Below are 18278 nucleotides of genomic sequence, written 5' to 3'. Positions count from 1 at the left end.
GCAAAGAAAATGAAGCAGATATATACATCAATATGAATGCATCTCAAAAAAAAAGTTAACATTGAGCTAAAAAATCATAGAATATGTGAAGTGAAATATTCCATTTTATGTATTTCGAAAACAGGGAAGTGATACTATTTTAGGGATACATAAACATGAGAAAAAACAATGAGGAAAAACATAGGAATTATTAACACAATCCAGAATAATGGTTGCAAAGAATAATTTTTTAAACTGGGTGGTGTATATGTAGGTGTTCATTTTGTTATTCAAACTTCTTACACGTTATTCTCTTTGTGTATATTTTATAATAAAACAATTTAAAAGATGGAATGCTTAGGAAATAGTGAGTCATACTGAAACTCTAAAGAGTATATTAAATTTTGTCATGCTATTTTAGCTTTTAAAAACATGTTAACCATAACTGCAAAAGAACAGGAGAGATCCCTCATGAGTAGTCTACAAGTTTAAGACATTTAATTTTTAAATAAGAAGCACTTTTCAGCATTACAAATTAAAATCCCTAAACTGCCTACTGTCTCCATATTAAAATGCTTGTGCATGAACTACTGAGCATTCCAAATTGTTTATTTGGTGGGGCTGCTCCCAATCAACATTCTAGTTCTGGTGTTGCTTTATAGCCAGTGCAATTATTTGAAGGTTTTATTTAATAACAGAATGGAAAATTGAAATGTTAAAAGTGCTATGAATAATGATATGATGTATATATATATCCTAAGACAAACTACTGAAACAAATGTAAAAATTGATATGCTAAAAGGGGGAATCGTGTGTTTACCGAATTTAGTCCTCTTCAAATACCAAAGGAAAGGAAATTAAAGAACATATATAAAATTGAGCAAAAACACATTAAAGGATGTACACTTAGTAATTTCTGGGGAGGGAATGCCACTGCATATTTAAGTCTATTGTTTGACCTCTAATTTTATTTTCATACATTTTCAGGAACTCATTTGTCACTAAAATTGCAGACTGCCTTACTGAGAGTAAGGTACCAAAAATAATTGATCCAATCACTTTCACTATTCTGTGATTAAACTTAGTTTCAAATACTGAAGGAAACAAAGCCAGGCAAAGCAAAAAATATAGTAGCAGCAGAAAAAAACAAAAATACTAGGCTAGGAGGCTTAGGCTTGGCTACAGTGTGTACCCTGTGTCCCATAGTTCATTAGTAAGTTAAATTGGATATTCTCTCTGATTTCTATTTATCACGTTTAAAACTTTACCCCTTAAGTAGTGCACTGTATTGCATTAAAATAGCAGAAAAGGAGGGCAGCCCTGGTGGCTCGGTGGTTTAGCGCCGCCTTCAGCCCAGGGCGTGATCCTGGGGACCGGGGATCGAGTCCCACATCAGGCTCCCTGCATGGAGCCTGCTTCTCCCTCTGCCTGTGTCTCTGCCTCTCTCTCTGTCTCTCATGAATAAATAAATAAAATCTTTAAAAAAAAAAAAAAAAGAGAGAAAAGGAAAAAGTAATCTCAAAACATGTGAATGTCTGCTAACTGCCAAAGCTTGAAATACAAAGATAAATTTGTTGTATAGCACAACATACAAGTTTTTAAATAAAAGCAACATACGGCTTTATCAGATATGCTACAAACAACAATCTGGTTTTAGAAAGTGGAGGGAATTATAGTCAATGAGAGCATCTGTTTTTGTTCCATCAGGAATACACCATCCTAAGTGAGAACAAATGAAACTGACACATTTATATAAATGCAATTGTAAAATAGTATTTTATTATTTTTAATATAGTGCTGTAACATTTCATAATATTGCATACTGCTCAATTGTTGGTTTAGTTAGGCAAGAATATCCTCCCCTCATCCCACTCCCCAATTCAGAATTTGAAGACACATTATCCTTGTAGAGCCCTAGCATATTGGCTCCTAATATGTCACATTTCATAAAACAGTAATGCTATGAACTAAAATAAGTAAAGGTTAACAATTACTTTGATTTCACAGTTTCACAAAGCAGCCAGTAGATAGCTGAATTCAGAACAGCTCACTAAGACCTTGTATTAGAGTTACCTTTTCCATAATGTTCCTTTTCAGAAAAAATATGAGGCAAAGGTAATGCTTCTTTTAGTCCTTTATTCAATAAATCAACCTTTACCTTGCAAAAAAAGTTTTACAGGTACCAAATGATGTTATTTTTGTGCCAGCAGATTTTGTTGTTTTTTTGTTTTTGTTTTTGTTTTGCTTTCTTGTTCTGGTGCAACCAGTTAAGTGAAAAAAATGACACTAAAAATTTAAGTTCTAGAAACACCTTTAAAAATAAAACTTGTTAAAAACACCAGGCTACTGAGTCAAGTACTTGCAAATACAAAACAAGTAAGCATGATTGCATAGATTAACTAGTACAAATTAAAATTTAGACAAAATAAAACAATGAATTTAAATAAATGTAAAAGGTTCTTTCAAGTGTTTTCTTGATTTTTACATTAATGTTGCATGCATTTCCCCTTTTTACAATATGTTTAAAATTTTTTTTTTGGCACAGTTTCTATTCAATTTAAATATCTCATTAGGAGAGCAAGTTTAAAAAAGAATTTTTTTTTTTCCGTAAGGGTGAATGAAGATTAATGAAATAACATTTTGGAGCTTTTTAAATATTTTATTTGAAAAGAGTAGTCATATGTAAAAAATTTTTAATAACAAAGTATTTGCTACTCTTGATTCAATTAAGTCATCAGCATGTCAATAGCTGGTCTCAACTATTAGATACTCCCTCCTGAATTCAAATCTAATTAAATTAATTACCCAAATAACAGATCTAAGAAATTAAATATAATTTTATATTTAGATGCTTAAAACATGGCCATATTCTGTATTTAGAGATACAAGATTTGTTTTACTGGCAAAATTTAAAAATTGTCCCCTCAAAAATCATTTTTTATGTGTGTGGGTGTATAGACATATATATATTATTTTTCCTTCTATAAGAACTATTTGTTTCAAAGACTTAGCTTAGATAGTTATGTGACTACAGGGTCCTCAAAATAAAAGCAGGCACAGCTGGTTAGTTTATGAATTAGTTTATGCTGCATTATCAAGTTCAATTGATTAGAAAGAGTGGAATACCCTGTTACCTGATACTTGGAACCATCTGTACCACAAAAAAATGTTTATCTCATAAATTCACCATCAATTTGGTAATCTTGGACAGAACTACCCTGTTCTTTTAAATATACATACCACAAAAAAAGCTTTTTATACTAAACTTTGTAACTTCCACTACAATAAATAGGGCACAGATACAATCCTCTACTTAACAATATATAAAAGAGGTTTGGCAGATACAGTCAGCATTATGGACACCATTTAAACCTGTATTTTAGAGCTGTAGGTTTTAAGTGTCTTGCCAAAAGCTAGTTTCATGATACATAATTTACAAAGTGTCATACAATTTAAAAGTACTCCTATATACATTTTCTTCTCGTAACATGCCTCTGATTTCCAGCAGAAACATTATAAATGCTATCATAAATGAAATCTTTCTTTACAGAATAGACTATGAATCATATCAAAAATGCTTTACCTCCCATCTTAAAACAATTGTATACTAATTTTTAAATAAGTATTTCAGGTATATAATTGGAAGTGTAAATAGCCTGCATTTAACTATAAATGAAAAGACTGAGTTTCAACAGTACCATATCTGCTTGGAAAGCTCTACCAAGTACAGCACTGTGAGAATAACACACAGACACCATATACATATGCATCTATAAATAAATATATATACTTTTTCTATTGAAACTTTTTTAAAAAGCTTCATGGTTTGAAGAGGTTTTTGCTGTTAATACATAAAACACATACATTATCTTGACCAATCTGATACAAATGTAATTTAATACACTGATTTACAACAAGCAGCAGTATGGCCCTCCGATTATTATGAAAAATGAAAAAAAAGTCCCTAATACAGATTTCAACTATATCAAAGAATCCTTAACAATTTTCATTAGTGTCATCCTTTAGTCTCTAAGCATTAAGTCATTTATTAAAATTTAACACACAACAAGGTGATTTCTTCAGGATAATTTTGCCATTCAAGTACCTAAGTTTATCATTACACAAAAAGTGAAACTTTTCAATTACTGCTCTGAAAAAAATCAGAGAAAGAATTACAGTATTATTTTTGCTATGCAGCACTACTTTAGATTCATGATGGCATCTCTATCATGATGCTTTTTAAAATGAAGAGTGAAAAAATAATAAAACACTATTTCAAAAATGGTAGCATATTTGGTCAAAATACAAAATATACTAATATAATAGCATTTACATGTTAAAAACACAAATATTTAAATGTGTAATCATTTTAATGTGTTCAACATGAAGAACAGCTTTTCTCTTCACAATTGCCACATTTTAATTGATTATCAGTACAATACTTCTATGTTTTATAAATAAATCCTACAGGTTTTTCCTGTTGTAATTTTTTTTTTTTTGCAAAGTATAACCTACAGCACAGTGATTTATAATTTAAGGTAATAGATATTTTCACATTCTAATTTAGCTTTTACACTATTTCATGCTTCTGAAGCTTTTTGTTTTTGCTTCAAGATAGAGGTAGATTTAGTAGATTGGGCATGTCAGACTTACTGCCAAAATGCAATTATCAGCTGTACTGCTAATGTGCAGTTTCCAAGATGCTAGAAAAAATTCAGAACCATTATATGTAATACTTTACCAAAGTTCTCCTTTTCAAGCTTAAGTTATTAAATAATTTCATATGTATTTAATTGCTCACGAAATAGTTACAAAAAATAGATAAAACAATAAAAACACAAATATAGGTACACTAAAATAAAAACAAAACTATAATGAAAATTGCATCTGAATGGAAATTTTGTTTTGCTTTTTAAAAGTGCATCAACTTGTTTTTCTGTTCTAAGTAAAAACACATCAAACATTCCTACTGACATTGTAACAAAGAAGTGATATCTGAAATTACCCTTTGTAGCCATTAATTTTTCCCCAACAAGTTAAAGTTGAAACCCTTCCATTGGTGCTTCCTGCTGCTGAAAAACAAACTGCTGTTGACTTTCATCCACCTGAGGTACAATGCTTGGGTCATCTTCCTCTACACCAAAGTAATGTTCAATCAAATCAAAAGCCTTTTGGTAAATTTCCTGATTTTCATGGCTTTGCAAAAATTCGATTTTATCCAGACCTGTTATACAAAACATATATATTTATATATATGTATATATACACACACACACACACACACACACACATATATATATACAAAGAAAATTGTTATCCAAGTTTCATCAAATATTTGAACCAAAATACTGAACCAATAGGATCTGTCAGTCCATCAGCAATGGGGGTTGTTATTTTTATCAAATCTCTGCATATGCTGATAGACAATACCACTTATGTTTTAAATTTCAAGAATGAGAACATAAGGCAGTGAGGTATGAGGGAGTTAACACAGGCTTGGGAATAAAAAGATCAAAGACTCCACCTTGCTATGTGATTTTGCCCAAATAAGTTTGGTTTCTCTAAAAAAGTTTAGAGAATGACAATTTCAGATTCTGTACTCCACAGGTCCTTTCCAGATTGATTTTGCTCTTTATAAAAACCACAAAAAGGGAAAGCATCAAAACAAAATGAAGAAACTAAAAAGTGAGCAAAAAACACACACATTCTCTCAGAGAATGAGCCAGAGGAGATCAGTATGGAATAGAGTACTATTTACAAATCCAATGAAGCTACTGTATAATATACCAAAAGTACAAACTATAAGTGAAACTATTTTTATAAGATAAGCAGAATTTAGAGCACTCACTCTATTTTATTGCTTACAAGAAGAAAAATCTACACTAAGTCTGGGTGATGCTGAAAATATTTTTCATTTAATTACAGATAAACCTCTTCAATTGTATTATAGCAGAATAGTACTGGAAGTTCTAGCCAGAGCAATTAGGCTGTAAAAAGAAATAAAAGGCATCTAGTTTAAAAAAGAAGTATCACCATTTGCAGATGACATGGTATTACATATAGAAAATCCTAAAGACTCCACCAAAAAACTTAAAACCAATCAGTCAATTCAGTAAAGGAGGATACAAAATTAGTACAAAAATCTATTGCATTTCTATACACCAATAACTATCAGAAAGAGAGATTAAAAATAATCCCATTTACAAGTGCATCAAAAAGAATAAAATACCTAGGAATAAATTTAACAAAGGAGGTGAAACACTTGCACACTGAAAACTATAAAAAGGAAGGAATTGAAGATGATACAAATAGTGCTCGCTTCGGCAGCACATATACTAAAATTGGAAGATGATACAAATAAATGGAAAGATACTCTGTGCTCATGGAATGGAAGAATTAATATTGCTAAAATGTCTGAACTACCCGAAGCAATCTTTAGATCCAATATAATCCTTATCAAAAAACGAATGGCATTTTTCACAGAAACAGAACAAACAATCCTAAAATTTATATTGAACCACATAAAACCCCAAATAGCCAAAAGCAATCTTAAGAAAAAAACAATGCTGGAGGCATCATACTCTCTGATTTCAAACTATATTACAAAGCTAGAATTCTCAAAACTTACTGGCAAAACCAGTAAAACTAGCTTTGTAATATAGTAAAATCAATTTACTGCCAGTAAGTTTTGAGAATTCTAGCTTTGCAATCTAGTAAAATCAATTTACTACAAAGGAGCAAAGAATGTAACATACAATAGGTAAAGGGCAGTGTCTTCAATAAATGGTGCTGGGAAAACTGGACAGCCACATACAAAAGAGAAACTGGGCCACTATCTTATACTGTACACAAAAACATGCCCTGAATGGATTACCTGAACTTAAGATCTGAAACCACAAAAGTACAAGAAAACATTGGTGATAAACTATTTGACACTGGTCTTGAAATTTGAATTTGACACCAAAAGACAACAAAAGTAAAAATAAACAAGTAGGATTACATCAAAGTAAAAAGCTTCTGCACAGCAAAGGAACCCATCAACAAAATGAACAGGCAATTTACAGAAAAGGAGACAATATTTGCAAATCATATATCTTAAGGTGTTTATACCCAAAATATATAAAAGAACTCATACAACTCTATACCAAAAACAAGCAATCTGGTTAAAAAATGGGTAGAGGATCTGTAGACATTTTCCCAAAGAAGACAGATATCCAACAGGTACCTGAGAAGGTGTTCAAATCAGTAATCATTAGGGAAATTTAAATCAAAACCACAATGAAATAATCACCTCACCGCTGTTAGGATGACTATTATCAAAAAGACTAGAAATAAGAAGTGTAGATGTGGAGCACAGGGGACCCTGGTGCATTGTTGGTAGGAATATAAATTGGTAAAGCCACTGTGGTAGACAGTATAGAAGTTCTTCAAAAAATTAAACTACTCAAAAAAACCAGAACTACCATGTAAATTAGAAATTCCATTTCTGGATATTTATCCAGAGAAAACAAAAATACTAACTAGAAAAGACATCTGCATCCCCATGTTCATTGCAGCACTATTTACAGTGGCATTTAAGGTATGTAAGCAACCATAAGTGTTTACTGACAGATGAATGGATTTAAAAAACTAGTATATATGAATATAATAAAATATTATTCAGCCATAAAAAAGAATGAAATATTGCCATTTGTGACAACATGGATGGACCTTGAGGGCATTACACTAAATAAAATAAGCCACACAGAGAAAGGCAAATACTATATAATATCACCTATATGTGAAATCCAAAAACAAAAAAAATACCAAATTCATAGATACAGAGAACAGACTCGTGGTTGCCAGTGGGGGAAGTTGGCAAAATGTGTGAAGGAGGTCAAAAGGTACAAACTTCTAGTTATAAATAAGTCATGGGGATAGAATGTACTGGACGGGGACTATGATGGTGATCCTGATCCTTTCACAATATATACAAACACTGAATCATTATGTTGTACACCTGAGACCAACTTGTAATGCTATATGTCAATTAAAAACAAAAAGACTTACTTATATGATACATTTTGAACTCACTGCTTACCATATGCTTCTTCAATGAGAGCACAGTATGGATTAATACCTATCCCATTCTGCTTAGATTCTTGTTCTCCAAGACGTAAAATATTTTCAAGTCCATTTAAAGCCACTTGGACTATTTTAGAGTCCATAACAGTCAACAGGTCACAAAGTGGTTTAATGCAACCTAAAGCTACCAAATACCTTCAGAGTAATTGAAAAAAAAGCAGAGAGAGAGAGAGAAAAAAAAAAAACACAATTAGAAAGACTTAAATGTTATTTATAGCAAATATTCTTCAGTGATGTTATATAAACAATTAAGAAAAATATTCTTATACAAACTCAAACATTAAAACATTTAATTTGCACTTACATAAGAACAAGAAAACTTTTTACTCTCCTATTCTCATTTACCACAATTAGCAATAAGTAATATTACAAATATTACAAAAATACACATGCAAGCAAACTGGTACTTGGGCCTGTTTTTGCACAGCATATGAATACTATGAATAGTGGCTTCAAGGTGCTTTCTTTTTTAAAATGTGAGCCTATGCACACACATTGGGGTCATATGGGAGGAGGGAGAAATAGGGAGAAGTGACATCGAAGTCAAATTTCCCACAAAAACAATCATAGCTGATGCTCTAAAATATCTCCTGTTTTTAGAAGCATACAGTAGGCTTCTAGGAGCAAAACAGTCTATGTTGTGAGTAATTTTAATAAACAATGCTCACAAAAGTTACTCCACTCATTTTTTTTAAGATTTTATTTATTTATTCATGAGACACAGAGAGGCACAGAGACACAGGCAGAGGGAGAAGCAGGCTCCCTGCAGGGAGCCCGATGTGGGACTTGATTCCAAGACCCTGGGATCACGCCTTGAGCCGAAGGCACATGCTCAACTGCTGAGCCACCCAGGCATCCCTTCCACTCATTTTTTAATACTCTGTTCTTTTATAGTTTTTAGCACTTCTTTTCCATTCTCTATAACATAAATAAAGTAACTGATTTATTTACTTGGCAAAAAGTCCATTAAGGCTAAAGGAAAAAAACATGTACTAAAGCCAGACTGCATGCAAGTTCCAATTGCATTCCTTATTAATTGTATGACTTTGAGTGTTCTGTGCCTCAATTTCTCCATCTTAAAAATGGGGGTAATAACAGTACCAAGCTCAGAGGGTTGCTGTAAAAATACAGTTAAGCGTTCAAAAGTCAGTTTCCACTCTTCTTTTCTTAAAAAAAAAGTATATACCTTCATTAGAGTATTCACTTGCTATATACTTTAATCAATATATTTGTTGAATAAATCTCACAGAGGTATGGAGTTAAAGGACAAAAAGTATATGAAAGTATCTGATATTCTCCAGGCACTCAATAACTGAAATGAATTAGTACAACTGGCAATATCAGACATTCAACAAATATTATTGGTATGCATGCTGAAATTAATCTAAGATCAAGATTTCCTTCCATATATGTAGAATTAATGAAATGGCAAAAATGGCTAGAAAAAATAATGATCTCATTTTGGACACCTGACACACACCAATAAATTTAGGTAATAATATATGAACTAGACATAATAATGAAAACAAATTGAAAAAATACAACTATTTGTAGATGAACAAAGAAACTTTCGTTCACAAAGCAGATAAATATTAGTTTATAAAAAATGCAAACTAGAACAAAGGGAAGATCTTGTTTTATTACTCCTTATATTCATAATATGAGATTGAAATGTAATGGAAAGAAAGTGGAAAATAAAAAGCAGAAAAGATGTAATCAATATATAGAAATATAAATCTAAGACATCAAGATAATAGTATAAATGAAGGCAAGAAGACAAAGATCTCTCAACAGGTATATTTCAAAATCCTCTCAGTGATTTGTAAAATAGCTAGTAGCTTGACTTCTTGTTTTATAAATTATGACATAAATTAAACACTCATTAGAAAATACCCTCTACAGTCACTTCCAGAAACTTAAAAAGTCCTGAGTTTCAGACAAATCCATAGAAGAAGATTCTGTAGGAAGTCAGACTTTTATATAAGTGCAAAGTAGAACCTTGCTATGGGGGAAAAGAGAGTAAAAGTACAAGATAAAAAGAAATTTAGGAATCAACTCTGGTCATAAAAGTTGATGATGATAACAAATAATAATGATAATAGCAGCTAAACTCAGTAGAGAACTTAATGTTCAGGCATCATGTTAGGCACTTTCAATATATGAATTCCATTTAATTATTAAGAAACTACCATAACTGATTATCCATTAACCAAATTCATTTGAAAATGTGACGAAACTGTGGATGATGAGACAGGTAAAATTACTTTGTCAAGGTCACACAACTTTTATTCAGGGAACAGGATTTGAAAGCAGCCTGACTTCAAAGCCCCTGTACCTACTACTTACGTTGTCAGTAAAAGAAACAAGTAAACAAATAACAAAAGACCTAGATTCAAAAACCAACTGTAAAAAAGAAAAAAGAAAAAAAGAAAACTAGTATAGAGAAAAAAAGATACCATCTGCAGGTAAGGCTAACAACCAACTAGGAGAACATCACTATACAAACAAATGTCTATTTCAGTATTATTTTTAATTTTATTTTTAATAATTACTTAAGTAAGTGGATGTTCATACCAGCCATTCCTATATAATAAAGTTATATGTATGTGACTCTAATGGTATACAAAATATTTAATGTCCATTATAGTATATTTTTTAAATTAATACAGACTGTTCTTTTTCAGATTTTTAATCTGAAATAGTCTGCCAAGGCAAGTGATGTTAATTATCCTTTACTGCTGAAAAAAAGAAAAAAACCCTATTATGAATGAATAATATAACTGATGTAACAAAATGCTTTCATTTCACATTAAAAATGCACATTAAGGGACACCTGGGTGGCTCAGTGGTTGAGCATCTGCCTTCTGCTCAGGGCATGATCCTGGGTCTGGGGATCAAGTCCCACATCAGGCTCTAGGGAGCTTGCTTCTCCCTCTGTCTGTATCTCTGCATCTCTATCTGTGTCTCTCATGAATAAATAAATAACATCTTTAAAAAAATAAAAATAAATAAAAATGCATACTAAACGGACTTAGAAATAATGTTTTAGTTTCATCAACAAATAAAAAGTATGTAGTACTTCATTTTGTTCTGTTCACATTTGAAATCGAATAAAAAAACTGTATCACACCTTATTTGTTCTGGAGTGCCTCCTGATGTTGCATTAGTTATAGCCCAAGCTGCTTCTTTTCTGGTGCGAAACTCTGCTTTCTGAAGAATCTCAATCAAAACAGGAAAAATATTTGCATCTATAACAGCCTGAGAAGGAAAAATGATACAGCATAAACAATGCCAATGCTGTTTTAAAAATGTTAATAAGTAGAGAAATAATAAGACCCGTTGGCTTTAAAAGAGTTTTTTGAAAACACCTTTGGAAATCCTTCTAATCTTTCAATAAACTTTCATATACTTTCAAGATTGGAAAATATATTAATAGAATATAAACTTAAAAGGATGATAAAAGTACAAGGCAGATAACTTGATCAAAATGGATAAGTAATTTTTGATTCAAGTAGCCTAATAAGACCCTAAAAAATCATCACTTAAAAGCTTTGAGAGGAATATTATTACCTAACTTACTTAAAACTAATAAAAACCAATCTCTTTTTAAGACTAGTCATATGTATCTAGCACTGTGGGCAATTTTATACATACACACATCACACGATTCCTTACCAAACTACTATAAATAAATCTTATTATTTTGGAGGAGAAAAGGCCATGTTCTGTAAAATACTTTTCAAGAATCTTTTTGAGTAACACTAAAAAAAAGAAAAAAAAAAATCACTGATAATATGGTAACTTTTGTCCAAACTGACTTATGAGATCTTCCTGTTTTCTTAGATCTGAAAGATATTTACCTGAATCTGAGCTCTATTTCCAGCAGTGATATTAGAAACAGTCCAGCAGGCTTCTTTTCTTATTGATTCCTTAGGGCTACTCAACAAATGTAAGAGACATGGTAATGCAGAACAATTCAAGATTACCTGAAACAAAAATCAGAAATGGAAACAAAGTTTCATAGCAAAAAACTACAAAAAGATAGACTAATTTAGAAATACAAATATCGCTCATGAAAAACTAAATTAAGAAAAAAGAACTTCCTTTCAAAGTAAAACTTAGGTACTTGCTATCTTCTACTCTCCCATCTTGCCAAAACTTGTTGCAGTAAAGTGCTGTCAAACCACTAAAATGCAAATAAGCAGGACACTCAGAAGTGTGTCCTTCAAGTTTACAAATATACTTAAGAATTCAATTGATACAAGAATTTCAAGATAGATTTAGTGACTGGTCAGAATCCAACTTCTAGTTTTACCAAATGAAACGATGAAAAAAAAAATAGTTTGAAAGTACCTAATTCCATAACTGGTAAGACCTCAATGTGTAGAATAAGTACATTACTTTTCATTAAAATTTTTTACTGTTCCACTTTTCTTTTGTAAAGAAATCTGTATTGCCTTGTCCCTTTACATTCTCCATGGCATAATTATGTTCCTATTTTCGGAATACCTGCAATGATTTACATTAAATTTACTTGCTGAAGAATGTATGAAGCAGTACACCAAAATTCTGCTGGAAAATGTTATGTTTAGAAGAGTATTCTTGTTTAAAGAGCTATTTTAAATTAATAACTATCAATTACCAAGGATGAACTACTTAACTAATATATCTAAATAGAACTTGAAAAGATTAAACCTGAAAAATAATATGTAAATTAGAATAAATTTATGGTGGCAAATGAAAATTTAACATCAGAGTTTAAGTTCCTATCTTCAAGAAAGATTGCCCCAGACCTAAGGTCAATCTTGATATCATATCTTTTCTAGTATCTCACCATCCTCCAAAACACAGATAGAAAGACACACGGTTACTAACCCAGAAAATGTTTCCTTGCCATCCTTCCTTCCATTCTCTGAATTCACTGAAGTAGGTCTTCAATCTACTATAAAAAGCGCTCCTCCTTCCAACCAACTCCACATTAAAACTATTATCAATCAACCCTACCAGTTCCTTCTCCAGTCAGGCTTAATGTTTCTTAAATACAAATCATACATGTCTGCCTCTGTACCTATGTTCACATAAATCTCTTCTAGTTTACTTAAGTTCTTCTCCACCTTTAAAATATAGTTTTAATTACAATTCTTTTATGGAATCTACAAAGATTTCTCATTCTCAGCACAGTGATCTCTTTTTTAAACTTCTATAGCGTTTACTGACCAATCAGCTCTCAGCAAACTTTCATTAACCTGGGTAATTTGTTTTGCTTTAATACATATTTTCCCATCAATTTTATTATAAATCCCTTGAGACCCAACCTCTTATCTTGTACTTCTTTATATTGATATAGATCTAGGATAGTGCTTTCACATACAGATATTTGAGGTTGATCACTTCTTATCGAGAATATGCTTACTGACACATTATACATGCCTATATAGTTATGGTAATGCTCAAGTCTTGATTAATATGTAACCAATAGTATGAAACTAGATAAATTTCTTAAAATCTATTATGTTAACAATTTATATTAAAGTCTGAACTCACCTGTGTTTGAATATCATCACCAGTCACAATATTACCAACTGCTCTTAATGCAGGTGATACAACTTTATAATCATTGTGCCTAAAAATAAAAATATGAACTTACATACAATATAAGAGTTACAATTTACAAAAAATTTGCAAAAATAGTACAAAATATTCCTATATACTCTTTACCCAGAGAGCCCACTCAAGTTTCACTAATTTTGCCAGTAATACCTCTGTAATAAGGAATCTAATCCAGGATTATGTATTACACCCAGTTGTCATGTCTCTAGTCTTTTTAAATTCAAAACAATTCCCAATTTTTCCTTTATTTCATGATCTTGACATTTATGCTAATCATAAGCCAATTATTAGGTTTTGTCCAAAGCTTCCTCATGATTAAGACACAAATTATATGTTTAGCTGGGATATCATAAATGCTATCACCTTCATTACATTATATAGCATCTGATACCTGTTTTGTCCACAATAGTAGAACCAAACTCCAGTCACTTATGATGGTGTCTGTCAGATTTCTCTATTTTAATATTACTGTTTTTCCCTTTATACTTAATATTTTTGAGAGGATATACTTTTAGACTATATAAAATCTCATTCCTTACCCCACTTGCACCAGCACCACTATTTTCACCACCCCTTGATGTGTACTGTCTGAATTATTATTAATGTTGATGCCAATAAACATTTTATAATACCATCATTCCAACTATATGCTTTTTTTCAGTCTATTAATCTACCTACTTATTTTAGTGTGGACTCCCAGATTTCTATTGTTATATTATTGTAATTTACTTTAATGCTCAAATCATCTGAATTTTGGAAGTTTACATAGGAGTTCCCTCAAGTGGGTCTGTGTCCTTTTGACATTTCTCCATTCTTTGAGCACTTACTACTTTCTGGGTTCATCTTAATTTTTCTCAGTCCCAGCCCTAGAATCAGCCATTTATCCAAGAACTTTGGTTCCTGTTAATGAAGAGTAGTGTTTAAAAACCAAGATTTGGTGTATTTGGCTTTTTAGTACAGATGTGTCACTACCTCCCACACCCTTTAAGAGGACACACACACACACATACACACTTATTTCTACATCTATCTCTTTATGTTCAAAGCTGTGAGTTCACATTGGTATCTCTAATTCTAATCTAATACCACGGGATTATTCTGTATTTCCTCCTTTCCATATTTGTACCTCCATTCTTTTAGAATAAGAAACTGGCTTCTTTTATCATAACCCCCCTATAAATGACCAATTTTCTGATCCAACTAGGTTGTTATCTATCATGTGTTGCTCCAACCAGCCTGCTTGCTATTCTGCTCTGTGGGTGCCAACCTCAAGCTTGAGCCCTGATCCCCCATTGGACCTGCCTGCCTAGGCAGATGTTGTCTTTGTACTAGAGCTCTTTTCTTCATACCATCTGCCTTGTTTGAGCCTACCTAATGGTTTTTTGATAAAAGGAAAGGTATAATAAAATTTTAAGAAAATGATAATCTTTTTAAAACAAATTCTCTTACAGGTTTTTAACTTCTTTTATAAAAAATATGTTCTTTTTTAAAAAGGTAGCAATAGTAGCCTAGCAAGTGAAATACTAGAACAAATGAAATACAACAAAATGTTTTCACTACATGGGCTTTTACAAATTGGTTACTATAACAATTAACTGGATTACTGGTTCTGTGAGAGCAGATGCCATGTTCTATACTTCATTAACAATATGTTGTACAACACTCTAGCAAGTAACAGGCATTCTATACCTAACTGTTGAATTAAGTCCCTACCACTTATAAAAAGATTAAAACTGATGAAACACATTCACAAAATGAGTAGTTCCAACTAGAAAATGAGATACAACTTTAAAAAAGATCAACTTTTCAGCATGATAGCTGTTCTGAAAAGTGGGGTTGATAGCTCTTCAATCATTCCTAAAAATAGTACCTCTTGAGAGATTATTATAAGGCAATTACTCTAACTGCTAGATTTAATACACAATCATACAATTATTAATCATAAATCATAGTTACATCAAAAGTTCCACCAATCTTCGACAGACTCCAGAATCAATGACTGCTTGAATTTTATCATTGGGTCCATCAGAGAGATAAGAAAGGGCCCAGCACACATCTGCTAATACATCTGGGTCGCTGCTAAACAACAATCGTGACAAGACATTTAAGCAAGGTGAAACCTAGAAGAAAAGAGCCAATATTAACTATTTTATCTAAGATCGAGTTTCCTGAGGAAAATCTAGAACTTCATTTTATGTTTTTTAGAACCTCATTTTAAAACAAAAATTTAATGCTACAAAAATAACAGAGAAATTAAAACATTCTATTGTTTTAAAATTATGATCATATATATGAACATGTAACTGATTATTTCCAATTAATCTTTTTTTAAAAGACTTATTTATTTTAAAGAAAGAGAGTGCATAAGCTGGGGAAGAGACAGAGGGGGAAAGAGAGGGGAGGCAGACTCCCCACTGAGTGGGGAGCACAATGCAGGGCTTGATCTCAGGACCCTGAGATCACCACCTGAGCGGAAACCAGGAATCGGGACGCTTAACTGACTCAGCCACACAGGTGCCCCTCCAATTAATCTTACATTAAATATGTGGTAATTTTAAGTTTTTAAGAGTACTGAATTACATATTTGAGATCCCCTATATTTAAATCACACACATAATGCACCCATAAAAGGCATACCAAAACTAACAGAAGTAAAAATGTTTTAGTTAAGTGTTTAATACAATGCTCATGAAATATGATCCAACTGAAATAAACCTCAACCTACTTATTACATGTACACTACTGGAAATAAATCTAATAGTCAGTTGAGGACTAAAGGTAGAGAAAATACAATAAGAAACCTGAAGTCACTAATAAGCTGTACTTTTTAATGTACTGAAAACCCTGAATCTTCAGTTACAAAAAAAAGAAAAACCACACACATAGCAAGAGACTTTAATCTTTCATATTAATATTACAACTAATCAGTTGTGAAATAAACCTATCACTTCACCTGAGACTCAGTTTCCAATTCTATGAAACAAAGCCATAATTAGACAAATTCTATGATCCTTCCTTTCTCAAATCAGACAGACCTAGATTCACTAGATGTAGGACCATGGGTAAATTACTTAATATCTCTAAAACCCATTTCTTCATTTATAAAACAGGGATACAATAGCACTGTTAAGGGCACCTGGGTGGCTCAGTAGGTTAAGTGTCTGCCTATAGCTCAGTCATGATCCCAGAGTCCTGGGATCCAGCCCTGCACTAGGCTCCCTGATCAGCAGGGACTCTACTTCTCCTTCGGCCCCTTCCTCTGCTTGTGCTTGCCCAATCTTGCTCTCTCCCTCTCCCTATCCTCCCCCTTACTCATGAGAGCAAATAAATAATCTTTAAAAAAAAAAAAAAAAAAACAGTACTCTTAAATTAGTAACAATGTATGAGGCATCTTAGAACAGTAACTAGCACAGAGATGATTGCTCTTTTTATTGCCATGATCAGTACTGATTCTATACTCAAAGTTTTATCAGTAACCTAAAGTATCCCTTAGTCTATTCTCAGACAAGAGCTATATACTAAATCTAGATATGCCACAAATAAAGAATAGTTACAGCTTTTGAAAGGTTCTAGTACTTTAGAAAAAATTTCAAAGAAATTATAAAACCTCAGGTAGATAATTTGCTGGGTCCATAAAAAAGCTAACACCTATACAGAAAAATTCCATATAAAGATAAGAGCAAAAAACAAATTCTTGAGAATATAAAATGATTGTGAAAATAATTTTTTTAAGTGTCAATGATAAAATCTCTCATAGAAAAAATCACAGAAAATCTACCCAATGAGTCTTAAGCCCTATTAATATGAATTATACTGTAAGTTTGGAATACATAAGGAAACAAAAAGAGACAAAGACTCCTAACTCTAAGGAGTTTATTTCAGTGGAAGAAAGATATTTTATTTAAATAAGTAATAAATTTTTAAAACCATGTATTATGTTAAAAGATGTTGAAAAAAATGTGGAGTAAAATGTGGAGGTGGGTCAATGGCTGGGGTATTGAGAGATTACATTATTATGAAGGGTAGTCAGAGTAGAGCTTATGGAAAAATTGCTTAAAAGCAAGCAATTAAAGAAGATTGTAATTAAGCAAGCAATTAAAGAATTATGTAATTAAGCAGATATTTAGCATTAAGTTGTAGGCCGATGGTTCTCAAAGTGTGGTCCATGGACCCCTGCAGGATTCTTGAAACCTTTGGGAGAAGCAATCTTTAATGTAAAAGCCATTTTCATAATTATACTAACACATAATTGGTCTTTTGTTGACATTTGCACTTAAAGCCACAAAAGCAATGGTGGGTAAAAGTCAGCATATATTAAGGCAGCAGTACCAAAATATACCACAGAACTTTGTATTCTTTACACCCACACACTTGCCAGGAGAGGGGGGAATGCCAGTTCATTTAAGAATTACCTTGTAGAAGCAGTAAAAATTACAAATTTTATTAAATCTCAATTCTTGAATACATGGGAAAATGAGATAAAATGGGAAATATGCATACATATGTATGTGTATATATGCACATAAAATATATTTTAAAAATATATTTACTGGCCTATTTGGGAA

At 31.9% G+C, this 18278-nt stretch overlaps 1 protein-coding gene across 2 annotated transcripts in view; it reads right to left on the bottom strand.

Moving 5' to 3' along the window:
* Window positions 1-1736: 1736 nt before the first annotated feature.
* The window catches only part of KPNA5 (karyopherin subunit alpha 5), a 42917-nt gene continuing 26375 nt past the window's right edge, over window positions 1737-18278 (bottom strand). For both annotated transcript variants that reach the window (XM_077900680.1, XM_077900689.1), the window contains exons 9-14: window positions 15670-15833; window positions 13648-13726; window positions 11964-12089; window positions 11234-11361; window positions 8060-8238; window positions 1737-5203 (exon numbers count right to left, since the gene is read on the bottom strand). In XM_077900680.1, coding sequence (XP_077756806.1) covers window positions 5016-5203; window positions 8060-8238; window positions 11234-11361; window positions 11964-12089; window positions 13648-13726; window positions 15670-15833 — 864 coding nt within the window. In that variant the 3' untranslated portion in view covers window positions 1737-5015. The remainder of the gene's footprint in view (window positions 5204-8059; window positions 8239-11233; window positions 11362-11963; window positions 12090-13647; window positions 13727-15669; window positions 15834-18278) is intronic.

The sequence above is a fragment of the Canis aureus genome, chromosome 1 (genome assembly GCF_053574225.1).
Source record: "Canis aureus isolate CA01 chromosome 1, VMU_Caureus_v.1.0, whole genome shotgun sequence".
In the NCBI taxonomy this organism is placed as follows: Eukaryota; Metazoa; Chordata; class Mammalia; order Carnivora; family Canidae; genus Canis; species Canis aureus.
Note: the sequence above shows the minus strand (reverse complement) of the source record. Positions and strands in the feature narration are given on the sequence as shown.